At 39.4% G+C, this 20,812-nt stretch overlaps 1 protein-coding gene across 4 annotated transcripts in view; it reads right to left on the reverse strand.

Moving 5' to 3' along the window:
• The window catches only part of triob (trio Rho guanine nucleotide exchange factor b), a 102,608-nt gene that overhangs the window by 34,135 nt on the left and 47,661 nt on the right, over positions 1–20,812 (reverse strand). For all 4 annotated transcript variants that reach the window (XM_035671973.1, XM_035671976.1, XM_035671975.1 and 1 more), the window contains 10 exons: positions 16,359–16,550; positions 15,291–15,422; positions 14,483–14,713; positions 13,034–13,156; positions 12,466–12,657; positions 9,844–10,013; positions 9,284–9,458; positions 4,130–4,325; positions 3,055–3,221; positions 864–983 (listed from right to left, as the gene is read on the reverse strand). In XM_035671973.1, coding sequence (XP_035527866.1) covers positions 864–983; positions 3,055–3,221; positions 4,130–4,325; positions 9,284–9,458; positions 9,844–10,013; positions 12,466–12,657; positions 13,034–13,156; positions 14,483–14,713; positions 15,291–15,422; positions 16,359–16,550 — 1,698 coding nt within the window. The remainder of the gene's footprint in view (positions 1–863; positions 984–3,054; positions 3,222–4,129; positions 4,326–9,283; positions 9,459–9,843; positions 10,014–12,465; positions 12,658–13,033; positions 13,157–14,482; positions 14,714–15,290; positions 15,423–16,358; positions 16,551–20,812) is intronic.

Raw genomic sequence — 20,812 nt, forward strand, 5'->3', positions numbered from 1 at the left:
CTGATTATAGCTGTGTCATAAAGATTGTCCTGGTGTGAGGATTCTGGAGAGGAAACGAGATAGGGAAGTAAAAAGGGACAGTATCTGGTGATTTCTGTTTAGCCTGAGAATAAGGCTTTTACTCTTTGCTGGACTCAGAGCACAAGAGGGTGGGAAAACAAAAGAAGATAAAGGAAGAATGAAAGATTTCCTGGAAGCTTTAATAATGTCTGCAGCACCTGCAAGGTACTGTCAAGGAGGACATTCCCATATCACTTGCTCTTTTTTCACAATAGAGGACCCATTTTCAGGTTCAGGGACTACAGTTATGGTATGCGTGTTAAAATTCCAGTCTCACGTAAGCAATAATCATAAACACAGCTTTTTTCTGAGTGTGCATCTGTGTGTGTGTGTGTGAGTCCTGTAGAAGTAGGTCAGGTGAAGGCCCGCATTAAAATGAGCCAGGCTCGATAGAGTTCAAAGGAAATGCACCGTGCATAATCAGTGGTAAAGACAGAAAAGGAAATAAAGAATAAAGGTAGGCAGAGAGGGAAGACAGAGCGAGGTAGAGATATTAGTTATTCAACATTCCATTTCATGTGTGACTTGTGATGAGAATGGGGAGGCGGTGGAGACATATGAACCTGAGTACAGTTTCTCGGAAGGCAAAAGGTTGAACGGAGCAGAGGAGATGCAGAAGTGCGAAAAGATGAGGGAAAGAGAGATGAAAGATGGGACACAAGGAGGCAAACGTGATGAAAGAGGAAAAAATGGGATTAGGAAACAGAACAATACATTCAACTGGATGTACAAAGCACATGGACATCAACATGTTGCTTCTAAGTGAAAGGAGAGCAAGAAAGGAAAATAATTCAGATTTTTACCTCTATTGCATGTTGGAATTGTTCATGTTCCTTCTGCAGCTGTTCGGCTTCTTGTAATGAACTGGCTGTGATCAGACCAGCGTTTAGCATGGACTCGCCATTACGGATCCAACCCAGCACCTAAAATACACACAGCACACACACACAAGGTTTGTTATTACTCACTCTTTATTTTTTAACAGAAAGGAATTACTTGCACTACTTATAAGCTGTAAACTTTTTTATCCTCTATCTTTGTTCCTATTTTCCTTTCTTCCTCACTCTGTTTCTGTTTGATGTTCCTCAACTATCCTTTACTTAGCCCTCTCTCCCCTTTGTAGATAATCTCTTCACCCCGCCTCACACACACACACACACACTCCTAGATCCTCACAAAATCCCATTTGCTCATAGTTTTGTTGGCCTAGTTCTAGCCAAAGGGTATGTTAAACACAATCTTTCAGAACACCTCTCTGTCTGACTCAGCATGCACACCTGCTGTGTGGGTGATGGGCAGAACTGCTACTGGATCTTGGCTATAAAAGTGATGATGCAACACAACCCTGACTCTTGTTTTTCCATAACTTCAACAGAGCCTATGTTTCCATTGCACTTGCAATGTCCCTAGGCAGGACAGGTATGAGTGTTAACTGCTGAATATCATAGGAGCTTTAATGTACACATGACGTAACTCTGAGGCACGAACAAACAGCAGCAACATCAGCAATAATGAGTACAAGTTTTTCCAGCAAATTCCTGTTCCTAAACTGTGCCCATTTCATAATGACATACAGAAAGCAGTTCTAAACAGTAACCACTTCTTAGTTTGGGACATTTAAAGCCACAAATAAAAAAAATAAAGAAACAATATCAACAACTGTAGTAGGGTTGGCCATGACTAAAAGGCTGTGATATTATTATATATACATTTCCAGTAGCAGAAATAAAATATACATGCTACAATTACCAGATTATGGTTGTGTCCAACTTCAAACTAACAGGGTTTGTGAGGGAAAGGAGGGCAGAAGCAATTGAGCAATATTTAACATGGACATCTGAGAAATCCATGTTAAAAACTACATTGCACAGTAGTGTATGATGCTCATTAGTTTAAAAGTGCTTGCTAGCTTAAAAACCAGCAGCAGCCTTAAGACAATTCTGATAGTCCATAGCTGCATATATAGTCCTGCCTCTGTGTGGGTGGATGAGTCAAAACAACACCAGCATCACATTATCATTATAACGTAAGATCTCTTCAATCAATGCCATGGCAGTGCATCTTCTGAAGTGTGTTGCTGCAGTACTCTCTGGGTATCAATTTGTATGTTTTAGTCTCAATTTCATATCTGCCACCACTTTGGTTCAGTTTTTTATTTATTCTAGTGCAAGTTGAAACATAAACCCTGTTGTTGTTCGGCTACAGCACTATGATAACAGGCCTAGTTATGAAAATTGGCTCTATGTTCGTTTTTGTTTTGCTTTGAAATCAGTAGGCTACATTGCAAGCCTCACACGATTTTCTTGCTTTTATTGTACTCAACTATTGAATGAATATTGGGAGAGAATTGCTAGTTGACATGCTCTTCACTGACACAACAATAACCTAAGAAACTCGATCTCTTTCCCTTCCTATCAAGTCAGTCTGTCTGGCCCATTTGTCTTCTTTTGCCCTGAATTTTCACTTATCTCCCTGTCTCGTTAAACCTTAGCTGAACATCCAAACATAGTGTAGCAGGCTGACTATTCCCAGAAGAGAGAGAGAGACAGAGAGCGAGAGGACAGAGAGAGGAGAGAGAGAGAGAGAGAGAGAGAGAGAGATTGTTGACACAGGATGAGTCATCTATCCATGGTCATGTGCAGACAGAACATACTGTAGCCTTTTAGCCCTTCAACACTCTCTGCTGTAATATCATGGAGTGCTGTAGCAATAAATTGTCAGAATGGCTTTCCACAGATCAGTTTGACCTCAGTCTCAGGAGGAGAAAAAACATTACAGGTAGCCCTAGGTGTGTTTATTTCTGATATACAGCACATGTAAGCATTCATATATAAACACTAATTTCCCTTCCAATATCCTAAAACTAGTTGATTGAATTTGATGCAAGGATTATCCTTTCATAAGTAAAAAGCCTAGCTCTTAGAGTGCTTTAATGCTGTATCATTGTCTATCCTTGTTATACTCTCTTGTCCTTTTCTTCCTCCAACTGTTCACCTGTTTGACTTCAGCCTGTAGATGCCTCAGTTGGACACACTGCTCCAGATGTCTCCTGTGCTGCTCTGCTGCCAGGTCCAACTCCTGCTGCTTCTCGTGGAGAAACTCCAGCAGGTCCTGAACCCGTGTGGCCATGTCCACATCTCTGTCGCATAACAGCTCCACACCTGCACACAGTAGACATTTTAATATGTTAAAATCTATATTTTATTATATCTGTTTATGTTCTTTTTCCCTAGTTATTTACTCAATAATCACAAATTCTTCTTCTCTTATGCTGAAATCACATAGTCTACATGGAAGTAGATGGAGAGCTATAGAATATGTGTTTCATGAATATAATGCATCAACAGAACAGCAGGATGGATACAGAGTATAAGCTGTGAAAATGAATAATGGCTGCCATAGATAGCCTATGTTTAAAAACAGAAAGCCATGCACACACCATGAATTCTGATTTGGTGGAAGCTGAATAAATTATGTTTAGCATTGGCATAATCTGTACTCACATTTAAGTCCTGCATTCCATAGCAGCATTGTCGTGATGCCAGCTGTAGGGCTGGCCCTGGTAAATAATTACTGTCCTGAGTCAAGCTACAGAGGTAGCTTTCGCATAACTACTATCATTAATGTATCCATGTAGCTAGCTGTAGCAGGCTGGCTGACTGCAGAGCTAGATTTTTGCATAACGTCAGCTAGATTTGTACTGTGACACACAACAACACAGGAGGCGTGGTCCTGGTCATCTAAAAAATGTACTTCTGTGTGTGTGTGTGTATGTGCCTTACAGTGGTTTAACCCGACAATAAACATGACTCTTACGGATTAAGAGGCAAAATCTGCTTGGTAAAAGCCGATCTGCCCTCCATTCCTTCCTCCTCTTTCCCTAAATTTCTTTTCCATTTTGAGCATCCATCTCCTCCTGCTACTTGCAAATCAAATCAAAATAAATGTGTAGTTCCGACAGATTCATCTTACCATATGTGAATACTGCACCCTGCGTATATGTCCGTGGTGCATTTAATCTGTGCTTGACAAAATACTTTAGGAAGTGTATATCTATTTCCTCACTCACCAGACGCCTGGACCTCTGTGACATACTGCAGCAACTCTTGTCCCTGATGGATGACGTCAAAAGTGAGGTTGTTCATAGTAAGTGCCTTGTCTGCATGATGCTGTAGCCTCTGCTCAGCCAGTGTCAGGTCCTCTGTGTCAAATTCACTCATCTGTTGGGAAAGTTCCTCGTTCCATGACTCCAGGTCTGAGATAATCTGCGGGGGCGGGGAAATGGGAGAAAAAATTTATTTTTTTGTTCACGAAAAGGATTCAGACACAATGAACAATAATGGTTGCATGGTGCAAATATTACACTGCTAATACAACAAGATGCCTAACTACAATTATTTTTACCAGCACAAACATTAAAAGGACTGTAAAGCACAGCAAAACAGCACTGCCATTTCATTTTCCATATAATTTTATGATTGAGAGAATTTTCAAATACCAAGTCAGACAGTTTAATTACTGTAACCCGACACCCTAAGCTGGCTGCCATAATAACAGATAACATATTACACTGGTGATGCACGGCTGGTAAAGCAGATGTACCGAGATGTCAGCGCATGCCTCTGACTGCCCACGCAGACTGAATCATGATACCAGGGGCACCTTGATCCTGGCACCATCCAGCTCTGTCTGTCAATGTTTTTTTTTTAGGTTTTTTTTTTTAACAAACTCATAAACTCATGACGTCTAGTCAACACTTAATGTAAGAATTCGACTCTTGCTCTGGGGCATATGGAGTTACTGTATATGTCAAATAGTGGCTGAATCTTAATTTACTGTAACTGAAGAGAGAATAATAATTCTTTATTTAAGACGGACTGTTACTTAAAACAGGTTTTTATTATAATTTTCTCTTTTGAGTAAGTATATTTTGTTCTAATTGAACTGTAAACTTAAGAATCCTTGTGTCCTGATTTTCTTGGTTTGTCATAAAAACTCATTTTCCCGGATTGTATTTACTATGCAACATCCATAGGAACTTAGCGTGTAAGCCCTATAAAATACATTTTGGTCATTTACATTATTACTTTATGTGTCAGAATAGACTTCACCACTGGCTTTTATTTGGGACCTGCTATGGTGCAAAATCGAATCTTAATGTCAGAAGTGGACCTCTGAGACTGACATTCACAGTGCTGTGGCCATAACATGATTCACGACAGACCAAAGTGATCAGATTTCAACACTCTTGCTCTTATCTAATTGGGTGAAAAAAGACATGGGTGAAAGTTTGAAGTTAGTGTCTGTCTGTTCTGTGACGCAACTTTGAAATATGTGGAGTTTCAATGCCCTGACAAATAAGACATCTATGATAATAACATGTAAGCAATGAAAACAGTGGTAAAATTTGATCTGAGTGCATAAATGAAAATTAGATGCTTTGGCAGCTGTCCTCCTCAATTCAAAAATTGCTAACTTGTACCTTAGAAACTGAATATCTGCATGAGAATGCAATATCTCTTAAGCTATTTTTAATTTCCTCCTTCTTAGGTACTTCTACAGGCTATAACTGATACAATCCTGTCCATGTATGTTACGCCATGAGTGCTACAGACAGAGGTTTGATTCATAGTGCAGCAACAGTAGCCTATATACTGTTAAAACTTGGCAAAAGATGGTGAAGCATTTGAGCAACAGAAATTTACTGCAGGCTGAGAGTTTGTTTATGCCATTTGTCATATGCAACATTTAGGGAAAACCAGGGAATAGCACCAACTGCACTGAGTTGGGACAAATTAAATGCACAGAACACAAAACAAGAAACCAACAAATAGAAAATTCCTTTTTAAGTGACAGAATAAACTGTACCCAGTAAATACAGCTCTACAAGTGTGAACAGTGAGTCCATATAATTTGGCCACGACAAAAAAAAATCTTAGTAAATCTTTGTTTCTTTGTAGTATTTAGTCTCAGGTTTACCTCCAAACACCAGTCACTAAGTAAGTTTTACAATTACTTTTTGGGGATTCTGTCGTAGAAAGTTCAGTGTGTTGCCAATGTGAGAAGATAAAATAAATTAAATCACATACGTAAAAAGGGACAAGAGGTTTTAATCGTGTGATGTAATATATCAGTTAATGTGGTCTGCCAGAAATGGCTAGCATAGCTGCTAACTGTAGCTACTGAACACAGTTGCAGTGATCAGTGCATACTGGTACATTTAGACACTGTGGCCAGCCTGGCCAGCCACTGTGATCATTAGAACACACATTCATGCTCATTAGTCAAAAGACTGACAAAATGTGGTTATATGGACGTAACACCCACATAGTTAGCTGTAAAAGCTTTCTGTAAAGCAGATATCAGAATAACTCTTTTTTTTCTCCTCTTTTGCCTTATCAATGTTAACACCAGGGTGCGAAGTACAAGGGAGCTAGGGGGAGCTCAGCTTCACTTAATAGGACATGAGCCGACATGCACATTATTCTTGACATGACCATTGAAGCACTTCAAGTCAAAGTGTAGAAAAAACAAACTTTCTTAGTCCTACCTATTTCTGTAGGACACAATATGCTCTAAGATAGGTGTTTTTTCACATATTCAACCAGCACTGCAGAGAGGTCACAGACAGTATTACACCTGCTGAGCTTTGTTGAAAATAAATAGACCACGTCTCCTCAGACATGGGTTCAGACAAGCCTTGGACAATGGAGATAACCTTTAAAGGGTGAAATCCAGGGTAAAGCAACTTTTTTTAGTCTTGGATAAGATTTATCAAATAATCCATTAAAGTCATTTTCTTTATTACTCAAAACTATAAAGAGATCACAATGCTTAAAAGTATATTTCATAACTGAAAGGAGCACCTTCCCATTAAATATGTTTATACAAAAAAGAAAGATAAACCTCTTTTGCAAAAGAGCATTATTCTCTCAGAATGTGGAAAAGCGTGCTTGCCTTATGACAAGCTGCTTTGGAAAGTTGGATTCATAAAATTCTCCTCTGTATAGAAACATGATTTTCTTGGCTAGCACACAGAGTAATCTTATCATGCCTTTTCATAGCAGAATAATACAATACTCTCTCTAACCAATATGATAATTAAAAAAACCAGGCAACAAAGTAGAAACTTACCAAGCACTCATTTGCATTCTGCTCTCCCCTTCTCTTACAGTTGAGTAAAATGCCCTCTGTGTGCAAAAAGATCATCTCCCTCATCTACCAACACTGTGAAAACTAACTCATGTAAGGGGATAAGTCTGCAGTGATACAGCGCTTATCATCAGAGAAGAGAGCACTGTGAGACAACTGTGGGTCTCACCTCAACCCCATGCCCTCACCTTAAACACACAACCCCCTTCAGGCCAGGAGGGAGTGTCACAGTGCATGGGAGTGGATGAAAACAAATGCCTCCTCCACCCATCTACATGCTCAAGCACTGTGTCATATTAATCCTCTGTCTATGTGTGTGTATGTGTGGGCGTACTTCAGTGTTCAATATGAAAGATTAGCAGATTCACCACCGGTCCCTGACTTGACACGCAGAGCTAAAGAGAGACTTATCTGTTGTTTTGGACTTAACAGCAAAGACACAAGACTTGAAACCAACCACAGAGCTTCTATTAGCACACAGAGGAGGAGAATAAAACACCATTGTTTTAAAGAATTTTTACACACATTTTTAGGTTCGGTATTACAATGGCTAGTCTTCCCAAGTAATGTTCTACTTAAGGTTAATATTTATGTCTTGAAAGTCCAGCTGACAATATCCGGAAAGGTAAATCAAATGTTCTGGTTATTAATAGAAACACAGTAATTATTATGTAATCATTTGAGCATTAACACAAACAAGAGTGTTAAATCAGGTTTGGCAGGTACTTAAGCAGTAAGGTGCTCTTTGCTAAATGCTAACACATATGGAGCGAAGCCTGCGAGTTCAGGCAGTCAACTCGGAAGCTGCGTTGATATTAACAACCATGAAACATTGCCTCAACTCATAATTCAACTTATTCAAGCGCACCCTTCCAATCTGGCGATCTATTTAAAACTGCAACAATTCCCAGCTTCCCTCTCTCTGTCAATGTCGTGTTTTGCCCCTGCATCCGATTGCTTGCTGCGCTGTAAGGCCCCACCACCACCCCAGCATCCACCTGTAGGCTCCGGCTAGGGGTTAAGGTATTTGCTCATCACTCCCTAATATCTCTATGTAAACATGTCTGCGGGGAGTGATGAGGTCAGAGCTTAGACGCCAAAATCTAAATATTCTATACTGCTGTAATGTAGCCCTAACGTGAGTTGGCTGACTGAACTTAGTTTAGTGTGCTACCATTTGCTAATTAAACAAAAAAAATAAACAAAAACTACAGCTGAGGTGTATTGGAATGGCATTTTGCAGGTATACCAAATCACTGGACCAACTGAGCATCTGACTGACGGTTACACCAACAGTGCCATCCACAGAGCCACACTGCCAACATGGCTAAAATTGCAGTTCTTACATCACACTTCCATTCATGTCTGCACTGATTACTTTCAACAAACTTTCTTGTTAAAACGTTTTTACTTCCATCGTGACTGAGTGAGAATTCATCTGTCAACACAGTGTGGTTCAACAAATCTGATTCTACAGCCATGATAAACATTACGAGAAACATAAAATAATATTTGAAAAGAGCAGTTATCATGTCTGAACACCAGCTGAGAGAAGCATTCACTCTCACAGTGGGAGGTGAAGGAATTAGTGGATACAATGTAGCCTATTGCTGGTTAGGGAAGGGGAAACTAAATTGGAATGAGTCAGTGGATGAGATGCGTCAAGTGGAACTAAATACTTTTTTAATGTAGCACATGTGAGAGTATCTCTGTGAATTCAACCAAGCTTTAAACCAGCAGGATTCCTCGCTACAGGACTGAATCTCCCTTTTACAGTGTAACGGTCCATCAGCTCGGAGTCACAGTCATTTTGGTTTTATAGTGTGTCCCTTGCCACATGTAACTGATCTTTTAATAAAAAAAAAAAAACATTCCCAACAATTTTTCATGCTCATTAGTAAATCTCTTTTCCCAACTATTTCCCCTCAGATATTATAAATGCAAATCCATTTGCTTCATCCACTCCCAGCTTCTACTCTTTCTGTCTTTCTCACTCTCACTTTTATCTAACATTGCAAAATAAAAAGTAAATATTCATCATAAACCAATCCTCCATGTCCCGCCTACTCACGTCGATGGCGTCCCTCTCAAAGATGCGGAGCTGGAGGAAGAGCTCCAGTTTGATCTTCCTTTCCTGGAACAGCTCCTCCATCTGGCCCTGGGCCTCGTCCAACTGCTGCAGCACGCTCTCGATGTGGGCCATGGAGCTGTTGTGGGGCGTCTTGTTGCTTGAGATGGCCGAGTCTCTGTGGAGAGAGGTCGAATACAGGGGTGTTACAGGTGGTGTATTTATGGTCAGAGATGTGGGTCCCAGTTCTTGTGTAGAAAGTCAAAGAAAACTACTTTTCCTTTTTGATGATTTCTATACCTTCTATGTTTCTCTGTAGCCTTATTATTTATTTTCCTCAATTGTACAATGATTGCAGAAAGATTGTCAAATCTTGGGCCTTGGGCTTTGCATTCCTTAATTTTAGTATTTAGTTATTTGTTATTTTCAGTGAATTCATTATTATTGTTGTTAACCTAAATCTAACCCCAGAGAGTTTGTTTGTTTTGTGTATGGCTTACCCCTGTGTATATTATATATTACAATATGCAGACATTAGTGTAGCATGCATTAATAACTGTCACCTGAGCTGCTGTATGAGATCCTCTCCCTCCTTGATGACATTGACAGTTGCTTGCAAAGTGGTCTGTTGCTGCTGGCCAAAACGCTTGATCAGGTCTTGCACTGCTTCCACTGACTCTGCATAAACATCATCCAGCAGTTCCTTCTGAAGCTCCTCCAACCACGTCCACAGCTAACAGTGATTGACAGGAAAGGCAAGCCAATTAAGATGCAGCATCATGTGGTATACAGTATAAGAGCAGGCGGAAAAAAAAACAGGAAGCAGCCAAACAGCCCTGTTGTGAACAGAATACACATGCTGAAGAGGGTGAGGCAGATACACAAAGCGCTGTGAGTTAAACACAGATAGACAAGCTGCCAAATGCACAGACAGAAGATGGGCGAAAGAAATCAAATCCAATCGGTTCTGCTCAAAGCTGGTGTTTTGTGAATGGTCATCTTTGTAACAGATTAGCCATCTGGGTGAATTGGCTCAACATACTAAAGCCCTGGCACACCATCCAGGCTGCAGGAGAGAGACCCTGGCACCCACGGTTTGTCTAACACCCACACTGCTTTCTCAAAAACATATCTACGACATCATCCACTTAGTAATATAAAATATGTTACATTATACTTGACATCTACAGTATATAGACGTTGACACTGATGTTTGGCAACCAAATATGCAAACGGTTGAGTGAGCTTTTTGGTAATACAAAATGTTTTTAATTAAAGCCTGGTGGCATTTTATTTTAAATTAGGCTGTACTAAAGCAGCTTTAATTGTATGTGTTTTGTGGAAGGTGCAATCTGAGCTTTCATGTGCAGTACGTTACTAAATACAAAATATTAGGGACAGTTTGTTATACCATGTCACAGCTCCTTTTGACAACAAGGCCTCCCTGTAGGTTGCACTTTCCTTTTTGTCATTTTATGTAGATTTCGTAACAATATTAAAATTACAAAGAGATTATGTGTTTTATCTGGAGTGACTCTATTCATCTACTTCATGAATATTAGTGCAGATGAATCCCCTCTCCTCCAATGTAGTTCATGCTCATGTCTCCACAGTAAACTGTTGCTGGATTGCATCCAAAGGCTAGAAGAGGTGATGGGCAGGAAACATTCACTTGTGCCCACACACACACACACACACACACACACACACACAGGACAAGCACACAGAAACACACACACAAACACACACACACACACAGTGACCTGGACTAGTGTGAGCTGACAGATGGGATGAAGGAGATTAGTCCATATGGACATTAAAGAGTAGCTTCATTAATAACACCGTGGCTCTGACTGTCTTTATGAGTCTATGTAAACAGGATGTAGTGTTAACACATGCAGAGCACGGTACTATGTCATTGTGGAGAGGTTAATTTTGACAGTCAAAGATGTGCAGTGTATGACTTTCATATTACCATAACACTGTGAGAGGAATTAAGGGAGTGGTGCAGTGATTACCACCACATCTACACAGCATGTACAGATCCCTGTCCTGTACTTTGTGTGTCCTATATTTATTTTTGAAAGAATAAAGTAAATAATAAGGAAAATTAAAGGCATGATTGTAATTATCACAGTGAAGGGGATGGCAGATTGCCTTTAATTTGTGTCAACAAAAGTGCACTACAGAGGGAAAGCAAAGCACAGATGTTTGCACAGGGAGAACGTAATGACTGGCAGGGACATATTCAGGAGAATTTCGACAATGATGTTAACAATTATGATAAAATTACAATGTAAAATGCAATCCATCCTGAAAATTCAATTGCATTTCACCTATAGGTAGTGCTACAGAAAACTGATGTATTCAGTCCTGTGGTCATGACTGTGGCTCACTTAAATTCCTTCTCTGCATTTGACCCAGCTTAAGTGTTAGAAACAGGGGGCAGCCATTGTTTAGGGCCCAAATCCAGTTTTAAGGTCAAAGGCATGGACAGGAGAATTAACTTAACATACATGTTTCTGGTAGAACACACACAGAAAGGCCCTGCCCCAGCTGGGATAAGAACCCAGGACCTACTTGCTTTGAGGAGAAGATAGTAGCTATTTGCTAAAATTAACATCACTATGTGATGATTTTGACACAGACATCTCAATGCAGATTAAACATTTAATTATTAAAACAACAAATTTAAATGATAATGCAGCCTTGACAGTGGTTTGTGCTCTCTGGGTTCTTTCTAGTTACCGGTAATCATGTTTCTATTTCACAGTGATAGTTGGCTGCAACTGCAACTCTGATTGTAGAGGTAATGTTTAAACAGATATACAAAGCAAAAATGGCCCTTATATTGCCATTGTCATAGTTAGACCTAGTCTAAAATGATAACCATTATAGAGGAATTTCCCATCCTTTGCTATAATACTGTGCAGTGTGAAAGGCAAGAGCAAAAAATGACCAATGAGACAGCTATTGATGGTGGACAAAGATATGACAAGCTTTTTCTCGTCGTTCCTACATGAAAAGCTGGAGAGCGATCAATAAATCGAGAACCCTCTACCTTCTCAGCTCCTGACTTCATGCAGTACTAGTGGCATAAGCCTTTAGCTTTAGACAAAACAGGAGTCAAATCAATGTGTTAAATAGGGCTAATTAGGGTTGAGTAGAGGAGAGGAAATACACACCTCTTTGACATGTGTGTGGAAGGCAACAGACATGTCTAGCAGGACTTTACGCTGCTCGACACGTCGCACAAAGTCCTGGATGCGATCTTCTAGCTGGTGGGCAGCCTGGTAAATTTCCTCAGGGTCACACTCTCCGGTCTGGGCCAGCTGTTCTGCTGCTTCTAGCAACTTGTCAGCATTAGTGTAGGTGTTCTGAAATATTAATATTAAGTATATTTCAATTATAGAGTATAGTATCTCAAACACTAAACTGTTATGGCTAACTGCTAGTCTCTAAGATCTGTCCTAAAATCGAATCTTAGTTTTCTTTGTTGTTATTGGTCTAGAACAATATAGCAATGTCAAATCTTAAATTTCATTAAGCATTTCTGTGCTCTGAAATATGACTTCACTTTTCTTTTCTTCATTTTCTTTGAAGTTTTAACAATGGAATCTAAATTTCAGCATGCATGTTTGTTTTTCATAAAGAATTGCATTTGATGCCTAGAGGATAAAGTATGTCACAGCATGAAGATTTGCTTTAACACTTTGAACTAGAATTTTTTTTTGCGTTACTTTTAAAACTCACCTGCGCAACCTCTTCGAAGTCTTCATGTCTCTTCTGCAGAGCCCTGGCTCTGTGCAAAGACTTCCCAACACCAGTGTGTTTACTGAGGAAGGCCTCGCCATGGTTTTCTATCCAGTCCAGCACCTTAAAACACACACACACACACACACACATATACAGTATGTGTGATGTGCATGGTTTAAATATGCACTGCACAGGGTAACTGTACATTAAGAATGCATTATACATTTTCAAACAGTAGGGGGTGCAATTGACTGGAATAGCTGTATACCCAGTACAGTAGATGTCATCTCTCTTTTCCCTCGCCCCTCTGTCTTGCTCACACTGCCCCTCTACTCATCAACCATTTCTCTACTCTTTTTCTCCATCTGCACTCTGTCATCTTTAAATTACACAAGTGTGAACAATTAGGTTTTGCCTAATAGGAAATCCAGAGCAGTGTCAACATTTCCACTGTGAATGAGATTAGCTATAAATCTTTTCACATAATTACCTTATTATCTATTAAACAGATGGCCATACTTCATCTGTTTCTATGTGGGGTAATGAAAGGGATTTTCATGATGCTCAAGGTCTCTTGATGGGACAAACACATATGAACATGTGCGCAATGCCCTCAACACTTTATGTGACAGTAAATTGCATCACCATGGAAACAACTACCAAGAGGAAAGGGTAATGAAAGAGTGGATGGAAGAGGGGGAATACACAAGTGCAGATATACAACAAGACAGAGAGAGTGAGAGAAAGAAGAAGGGAGGGAGCAGAGAGACCGAGAAGAGTTCATGCCCAAAGGGTAGAAACGCAGAGACAACACTATACACCAGCTCAGTAGATTTGATCTAAGAGCTCTGCCATCCAGATAGTCACACAGAGATAGAGAGTCTCACTGTGAAACCCCAGGGGGAAGGAAAAAAGCTTTGAAGCTAGAGCTGATTATACTATATCTTAATATCACACCCTCTGCTATCCAGTATGGAATGCTTGCAGAATATCCCTCTTCAAAATAACAAAAATGTATTGGATCTAACCATTAAAAAAGATAATAAGTAAGATAGCAACACTTTACTGCTATTCACTTTACCTAATGTTTGTATAATGGAACAGTGTCCTTATATATATTAACTATGGATTCAGTATTAATGTGTACTGTTGCTAGAAAAAATATATTTTGTCAGCAATACCAGTCTTACTTAAGTATAGGAAAACACAAGTGTTTTACAATATATGTTTTACATTTATTTTCATCAAAATTAATTTAGTAAAACTGCCACATAAGGACTAGCCTTGAGAAAAGCTCAATAAGTTGATTAATTTCAGTAAAAATGTTTTGAAAAATAGCTCTGTACAGTGGTGTGTATGTCTGTCCATGTGTGCAAAACAAAACCTGGTGGTGGCCACACAGCTGCAGGTCTTGTGGATTTCTGAATTTCTGTGTGTGTCTCTTACCTGCTGTACATCCTGCTGAAAGACACACAGCTGCAGCCGTTGGTGCAGGCGAACTTTGCGATGCTGCCAGATGTTTTCCAGCTGCCTCTGGTGATGCAGCACCTCATGGATGATGTCTAGGACATGGTGCACAGCCTTGGAGTAGTTAGCTGATGCCATCAATGAATCAGCACTTCCTGGGGTCAAAGGTCGCTGCAGTTTGTCCAAAAGAGACTTCCCATCCTGGCTTACCTGTAAGACGTGACGTGTAGTTTGACAGATTGAAAAGGTATCTCAGAGATTAATCGAATGCCTCTGCTAAATAACTCAAATACAGGACTCAGGTTGGAGAAAATGCATTGATCGTGTCAGCAAAAAGATACTAAATCTATTAGTATACCTAGAAAAGTCATTAATTAGACAGATTTACTCAGACTCAAATGAGAACAAACACAGTTATCTGCTTTTAATTGTCCCAAAAATCTCATTAAATGAAGGTAAATCATCAATAAGATTTAGGGATACTAACTTATGGAATTACTTTTCTTGTTTGGTTCAACTTAAAAAATATATTTGAAATATTGTTCTATGATTTTCATGGAATATTTGTCAATTTGTTAGATAGTGTGAATATTGTTTTTATTATTTACCTAGCAGCAATGAATAAGCTCCTAAGGGATTTTTTCACTTTGCATGTGTGTATATTTTTAGTACATAATTTGGATAATTGTCTGTTCTATTTTGTGTTCTACTCTGCTCGTTAATATTTGCATTTACATTTGTTTTGCACACTCATACAGAATCAGTGTGTATGAATGTGTGTACTGACCTCAGAGTATGCAGTGGTGATGTGCTCATATAGTCCCTGGTGATGGTGGATTGTGTCCTCCAGATCCTGGAGTTCAGAGGGCAGCTCTCCTTCACCACATGCCTTACACCACGGCTCCACTTTACTCATGTACTGGGGAGGGAACACACACATAATACAAACATTGAATAACACAGATGGGACCCTTGATGAAACCAGAACAACTTTGCTATTTAGTTGTTGTTATAAAAAATACACATCGGAATTTGAATTTCTTATCAAGCCTACATTCCTTGAAAGATTGTTTCTATGAAACCAAGATAATGAAAACAAGTATGACACATTTTTGCTAAATGACTGTAACTGTACTATTTAGTGCAGTACATACTTTTTAATTTTTCAAATGCTAACACTGCACGTTACTATTAATACAATCCATGCTATTAGTATGTACAATATGAAGAGTTCAGAGAGTTCAGAGTATGTACAATATGAAGAGTTCAGAGCTCCCCAAACTCTGCATTAAAACTGCTCCTGACAGGCTGTCAATTAATCTCCACATAAAGGTTTGGCATCCAAACTGTTATGTTTGGAAACAGGAAAGAGAGACTAGAGTAAGAGTGAGGGGAAAGTTCAACAAGGAGAAAGGAGACAGCCAACCAGAAAGCTTTGTAGAAAGCTTTGATAAAGCTGTTATGGGAAGGGGACAGGGGCTCTGAATGAAAAAAAAAAACATTTATTACAGCAACTCAGTGAGCTAAGAATAGAGACTATTTTACCACAGATATGACATGAAAACATACAATATTATGTCTGTAATGCTGCCCTTCCCACAAATATTAACAAAAGAACAAATGAACAAAAGTTTTGAGCACTAAAGGCTGTACAGAAAATAGGGACATTCAGTGTCAACAACTAACTAATGCATTGTTACTGCAACCAAAGCAAAATTGGTCATTTAAATTGTATTTCAGGTCAATTGTAACCCCAGTGCTTGTGAATTGTACTGACACTAAAATATATTTTTTAAATCTATATTTCTTGTGCATGTGTATGATTTCTGTGTCTATCAGTGTTGTGTGTGTGTACCTGGTCTGCTTTCTGGTGGAAGCTGGCAGACATCTCCAGCAGGGTGCTGCGTTCGTCCAGTGCTGCAGCGAAAGCTTTCCACTCCTGCTCCAGCTGACCAGAGATCTGCTGGATCTGTTGGGAGGCATAGTGGCCTGACTCCAGGAGCCGGTTCCCTACCGACATGATCCGATTGATGTTTACATACACATTCTGCATTTAAGGGACAGACAGAGACAGAGACAGAGACAGAGAAGCAAGATGGCACAGATTAAAATATGACAATTATTATTATAATATTTTATTTGTTTTAATTCAATAAAATGCTTAATACAATATAATCTTGAATTATCCTTAACAAGTTCTTGTACATACAGACACACAAACTGAATACTAATGTGTGCTAAGAAAGCTGCCAGTTATAGCGTTGTTGTGGTTGGCTATATTTCTGCAAAGCAATCAAAGTGTGTTTGTGAAATATAGTAGCCACAATTACCTGAACATACACAGTAAGTAATTAGAGAGAATTAAAGTCAATACATGCACCTTGGTCATAAGCTACCCCTACCCTTCACATATGCACACACACACACACACACACACACACACAACCTTGTGGACATTAAAAAGTAATTCACTTGGGAGGCATACCTCATGTGAATAATGAAAAGAAACCCATTTGCCTCTTAATCTTTCAGTCTTTTTTAATATATGGGCTCCAAGCTGTTTGGTGTAGATAGGCACGGATCAGCAAACGCTAATTAACAACTGTGTTAACAGCCTGTTATTATTCTATTCAATTACTGCTCCTGGAGCCTATTATGGCTCTTACTTTGCTTGTTTCAAACACAACAGGGAGGAAAGATGAACCAAACACCAGCTACAGCCTTTAAACAGAGGCAGGGTCTTTGGAAGAGGGATTCGAGCAACACAAATTATGAGTTTTCATCAAAGCTGCAGACTTTAGTGGTGTCTTTTTTTCTCAAATTAGGCTTTAGAAAAAGTTTTGAATAGCTTTACTTTTGCTTGTAGGAGTTTTTGCATGAAACACAAGTAGAGACACCCCACTGTCCTGAAAAATCTTGACACTGGGACATCAAAAGCCCTAGATTAAGTCTGATGTGGATTCAGGGATAATATAGACAGTGATGTGCTTAATAGTATGCTCACATTAAAAATCAAGGCTCTCAAATACACAGCAGTAGATAAGCTGTGACACACACAAGAACAGTGGTGCACAGTAGAGCTACAGTAAACCATACATTTTACAAAGACACAAATAAAACAGTTAAATGATCTCTAAGCCACTATAGTTTTGATATGGTATTATTCCACAAGGAACTATGATGATTTTTTGGAAAGGACATATGCAGAAAAAGACCCCAAGCAGAACACACACCCAGTCACAGCTAATAAGCCTGAAGGCCTTTGAGCCATCTGTAGGACATTATGAATTTGATTAAATAACAAAGGCTGGAGTACTACACACTGGGTGGTAAAGTCTTAATCCAAAACCGATGGATGGAAAGGGGGAGGGTTGGGGAAGAGATAGGGAAAAGGTATTCCTAATTCAAACCTGATGAGGACATGGGGCAAGTGAGAGAGAGAAAAATAAAGTTGTTATCCATAATATAATATTGTATGTACAATATGGGTAGTGGTTAGGTGTCCTTTTGGGCATTAGGAGTTACTTGGAGAATGCAGATGACTTCGCTGAGCTCAGAGGTTTCACTGCTGAGAAAACAGGCTGCCACTGACTTATAGTCAGTGGCAGCCTATACTAGTTGGAAAAAATGTTACTTTTCCCCATACACACTTCTGATAAACACTGAGAGTACACCTATGTGCATACTCATTAATAAGCTGCATGTGCAGAGTGCAAAGTCCTAAACTTAACCCTAAATGTGCTGTAACATCAAATGAAACACTAATGAGATTTTGTGTCAGCACTTAACAAAGTAAACTTCTGTCCAGTTCTCCTGCTCAACAAGGACAAGCCACGCAAACAATGTAAACCACAGTTTTGAATAACTGTCACTGTTCACTACAAGGGTACTTATCTTACAGATCAAATTTGAAACACCAACAGTAATTTTCCAGTGGAACTATTACTAATTTCCATATACAAGCTAAAGGCAAAATATATCTATGCCTTCAGGACTGTTTCCATTTTTTTTCTACTTATCATTGTGTGCACATATTTTGCATTTTTGTTTGTTTTTGTAATCAATTACGGTTTGATTCTGAATTACCCTGTTCCCCAACCAGGGATCATTAAAGTTTCATGGTTGCCTTTGTAGGTTTTACACAGAGTGTAATGTTAATATAAATAATACACTTGCCAGAGAAATCAACCATAATAAATTAGTTTAACCGCATCTCTATTTTGTCCCATGTGATCCAATGTATTTTTCAAACGTAATATATGGTCACTGCTATCAGGCAGAAACCTTTTATCTCTATATTTTGCCATTTTTATTTTTTTATAAATTGAAGAAATTTATTAAAACCAACAAGAACCAACTTGGAGCAAGCGAGGTTCATTATTTGATTAGCGAAAAGCACAGATGTAGATAAATTGAGATGGAGTGCGAGGAGGCAGTGTCTCATGGATGTCCCTGCCCACTAAAATAAAGCCCTTCCTGCAAAGTCATAAGTATCAACTAGCAAATGGAGCTTTTGTATGTGCTTATACCTACCTACTAGAGTCACCCTCCATACAAACAGGTACACTCCCATTCCACGACAAGTCGGCGGTTGAGGGCTGGTGTAGAGCCCATGGCGAGTGCTGGTGAGTTGCAGCATCACACATGCAGATTGGATGCAGGACAAGGGATGGTCGGAACAGGACGATACTTATGAAAAAGGGATACACCTGGTCATGATTTAAGAGACACCATATTAAAAAGGTTCAGTGGACAGGACTTGAACACACGTGCCAGGCCCTGATTCAAGGGGAGATACATTAAGAAAGAAGAGAGGCCTGTGAAGGTGAGAACGACGTGGGACAAGTACGGTGCCCTGCTAGAAGAGGCGACTGGCACCAATACAAACTCTCTCGCAAGAACACCAATAACGGCCAAACACAGCACTATAGTACTCGACGATTTTCGATAGTACGTCCGTGCGCTACACTCCGGAAGGATACTAGGTATAGGTGCATTGTCAGCCAGAGATATTCGGTGTTGCGTCTATGTGCTATATCTATATTGCATGTGACCCCTATATGTTTTGCGAGAACGACTAAGGCAAGCAAAACAACACCCAACCCAGAGAACACGTAATGATAGAGACACGGGTAGAGAGGATTTGAGTTTCCGTGTCTCCCTTAGTGAGCTGTATATATTATATTAATATAATATAATAATTGCAGACACATCAAATAAACTAGCATATCATAATTGGTTAAATTACAGTAACTGGTATCTTCTGAGTTTTGTCCCAGGTATGCTACGGTGATGACTGGGTGTGTCTAGTAGATAGTCTCGCTGTTTGGATCGGGGCAGAGTGTTTTGGTTGCCATTTCGAACTAAGAGACCTTGTGTACAAACGTGTCGAGTTTATGAAATGGGAACCCATGTTTTGTTCGAAATAAGTAGAAGTACAAAACCTTTAAAGATACAGCAGGGAAAATAGTGTACTGCATACATTCTACACTGTATTAAACGATATGGAGAGCTATGTGCGACGTAATCTTGTAGTGTCTGATCCCCCTTTGTGTGTAACCCTCAACATCACTCATTGCATATATCTCTTTAATGTGATAACAGGAATTGACTATTTTATTTATTCCCCTTTAGCATTTTGGAACAACAAAGTGTTATTTAAGGATTAAGGGATTTATTAGCACTGGTAGGACTACCAGACTGCATTAGGACAATAAGGAGAATATTATAGGAGGGGAGGAATAGTGTTGTTTTGGTGTTACACTAATATTCCTGGTAGTTTTATTTTGTAAATACGGGATTGTAGATTATATAGTCCTATTGCGAGCTAGGGCAATTGTGTTTACTGTTTAGTATAAATACTCTCGAGGACTTCTTGTCTCTGTCGCAAAAATACTGTGCATCAATCGTGCAATGAACACTCCATATAAATCCTTCCTCATAATCTCGTGCATGTATGCGCGGTTATGGCATTAAGAGATCCCTTCCAAGACCTTATCTGATTTGATTCACATGCTCATTATACCTTGAAACTGAACTTTTTGAATTCAATTATTCCTAGTTATCTTCATCTGTATTCTGAAGTCAACTATCTAGCAGTCTGTGAATCTCTGCTTAGTGCTTGTGCCCACCGTGTGGAACAGTGGGTGATAATGATGGTGTCCCACCAACAAGCCCCCGTGCATTTTTAACAGCTTATCGTCACTAATGTTATGTTGCTTTTTCTTTTTTATGCCGTTCAATCCCTTTCATTGTATGTCCGTACACCCTGCTAACACACACTTTTCTCTAGAGCTACATCTATCGTGC

The sequence above is a fragment of the Morone saxatilis genome, unplaced genomic scaffold (genome assembly GCF_004916995.1).
Source record: "Morone saxatilis isolate NCDOM2014 unplaced genomic scaffold, NCSU_SB_2.0 Contig24, whole genome shotgun sequence".
Lineage (NCBI taxonomy): Eukaryota > Metazoa > Chordata > Actinopteri > Moronidae > Morone > Morone saxatilis.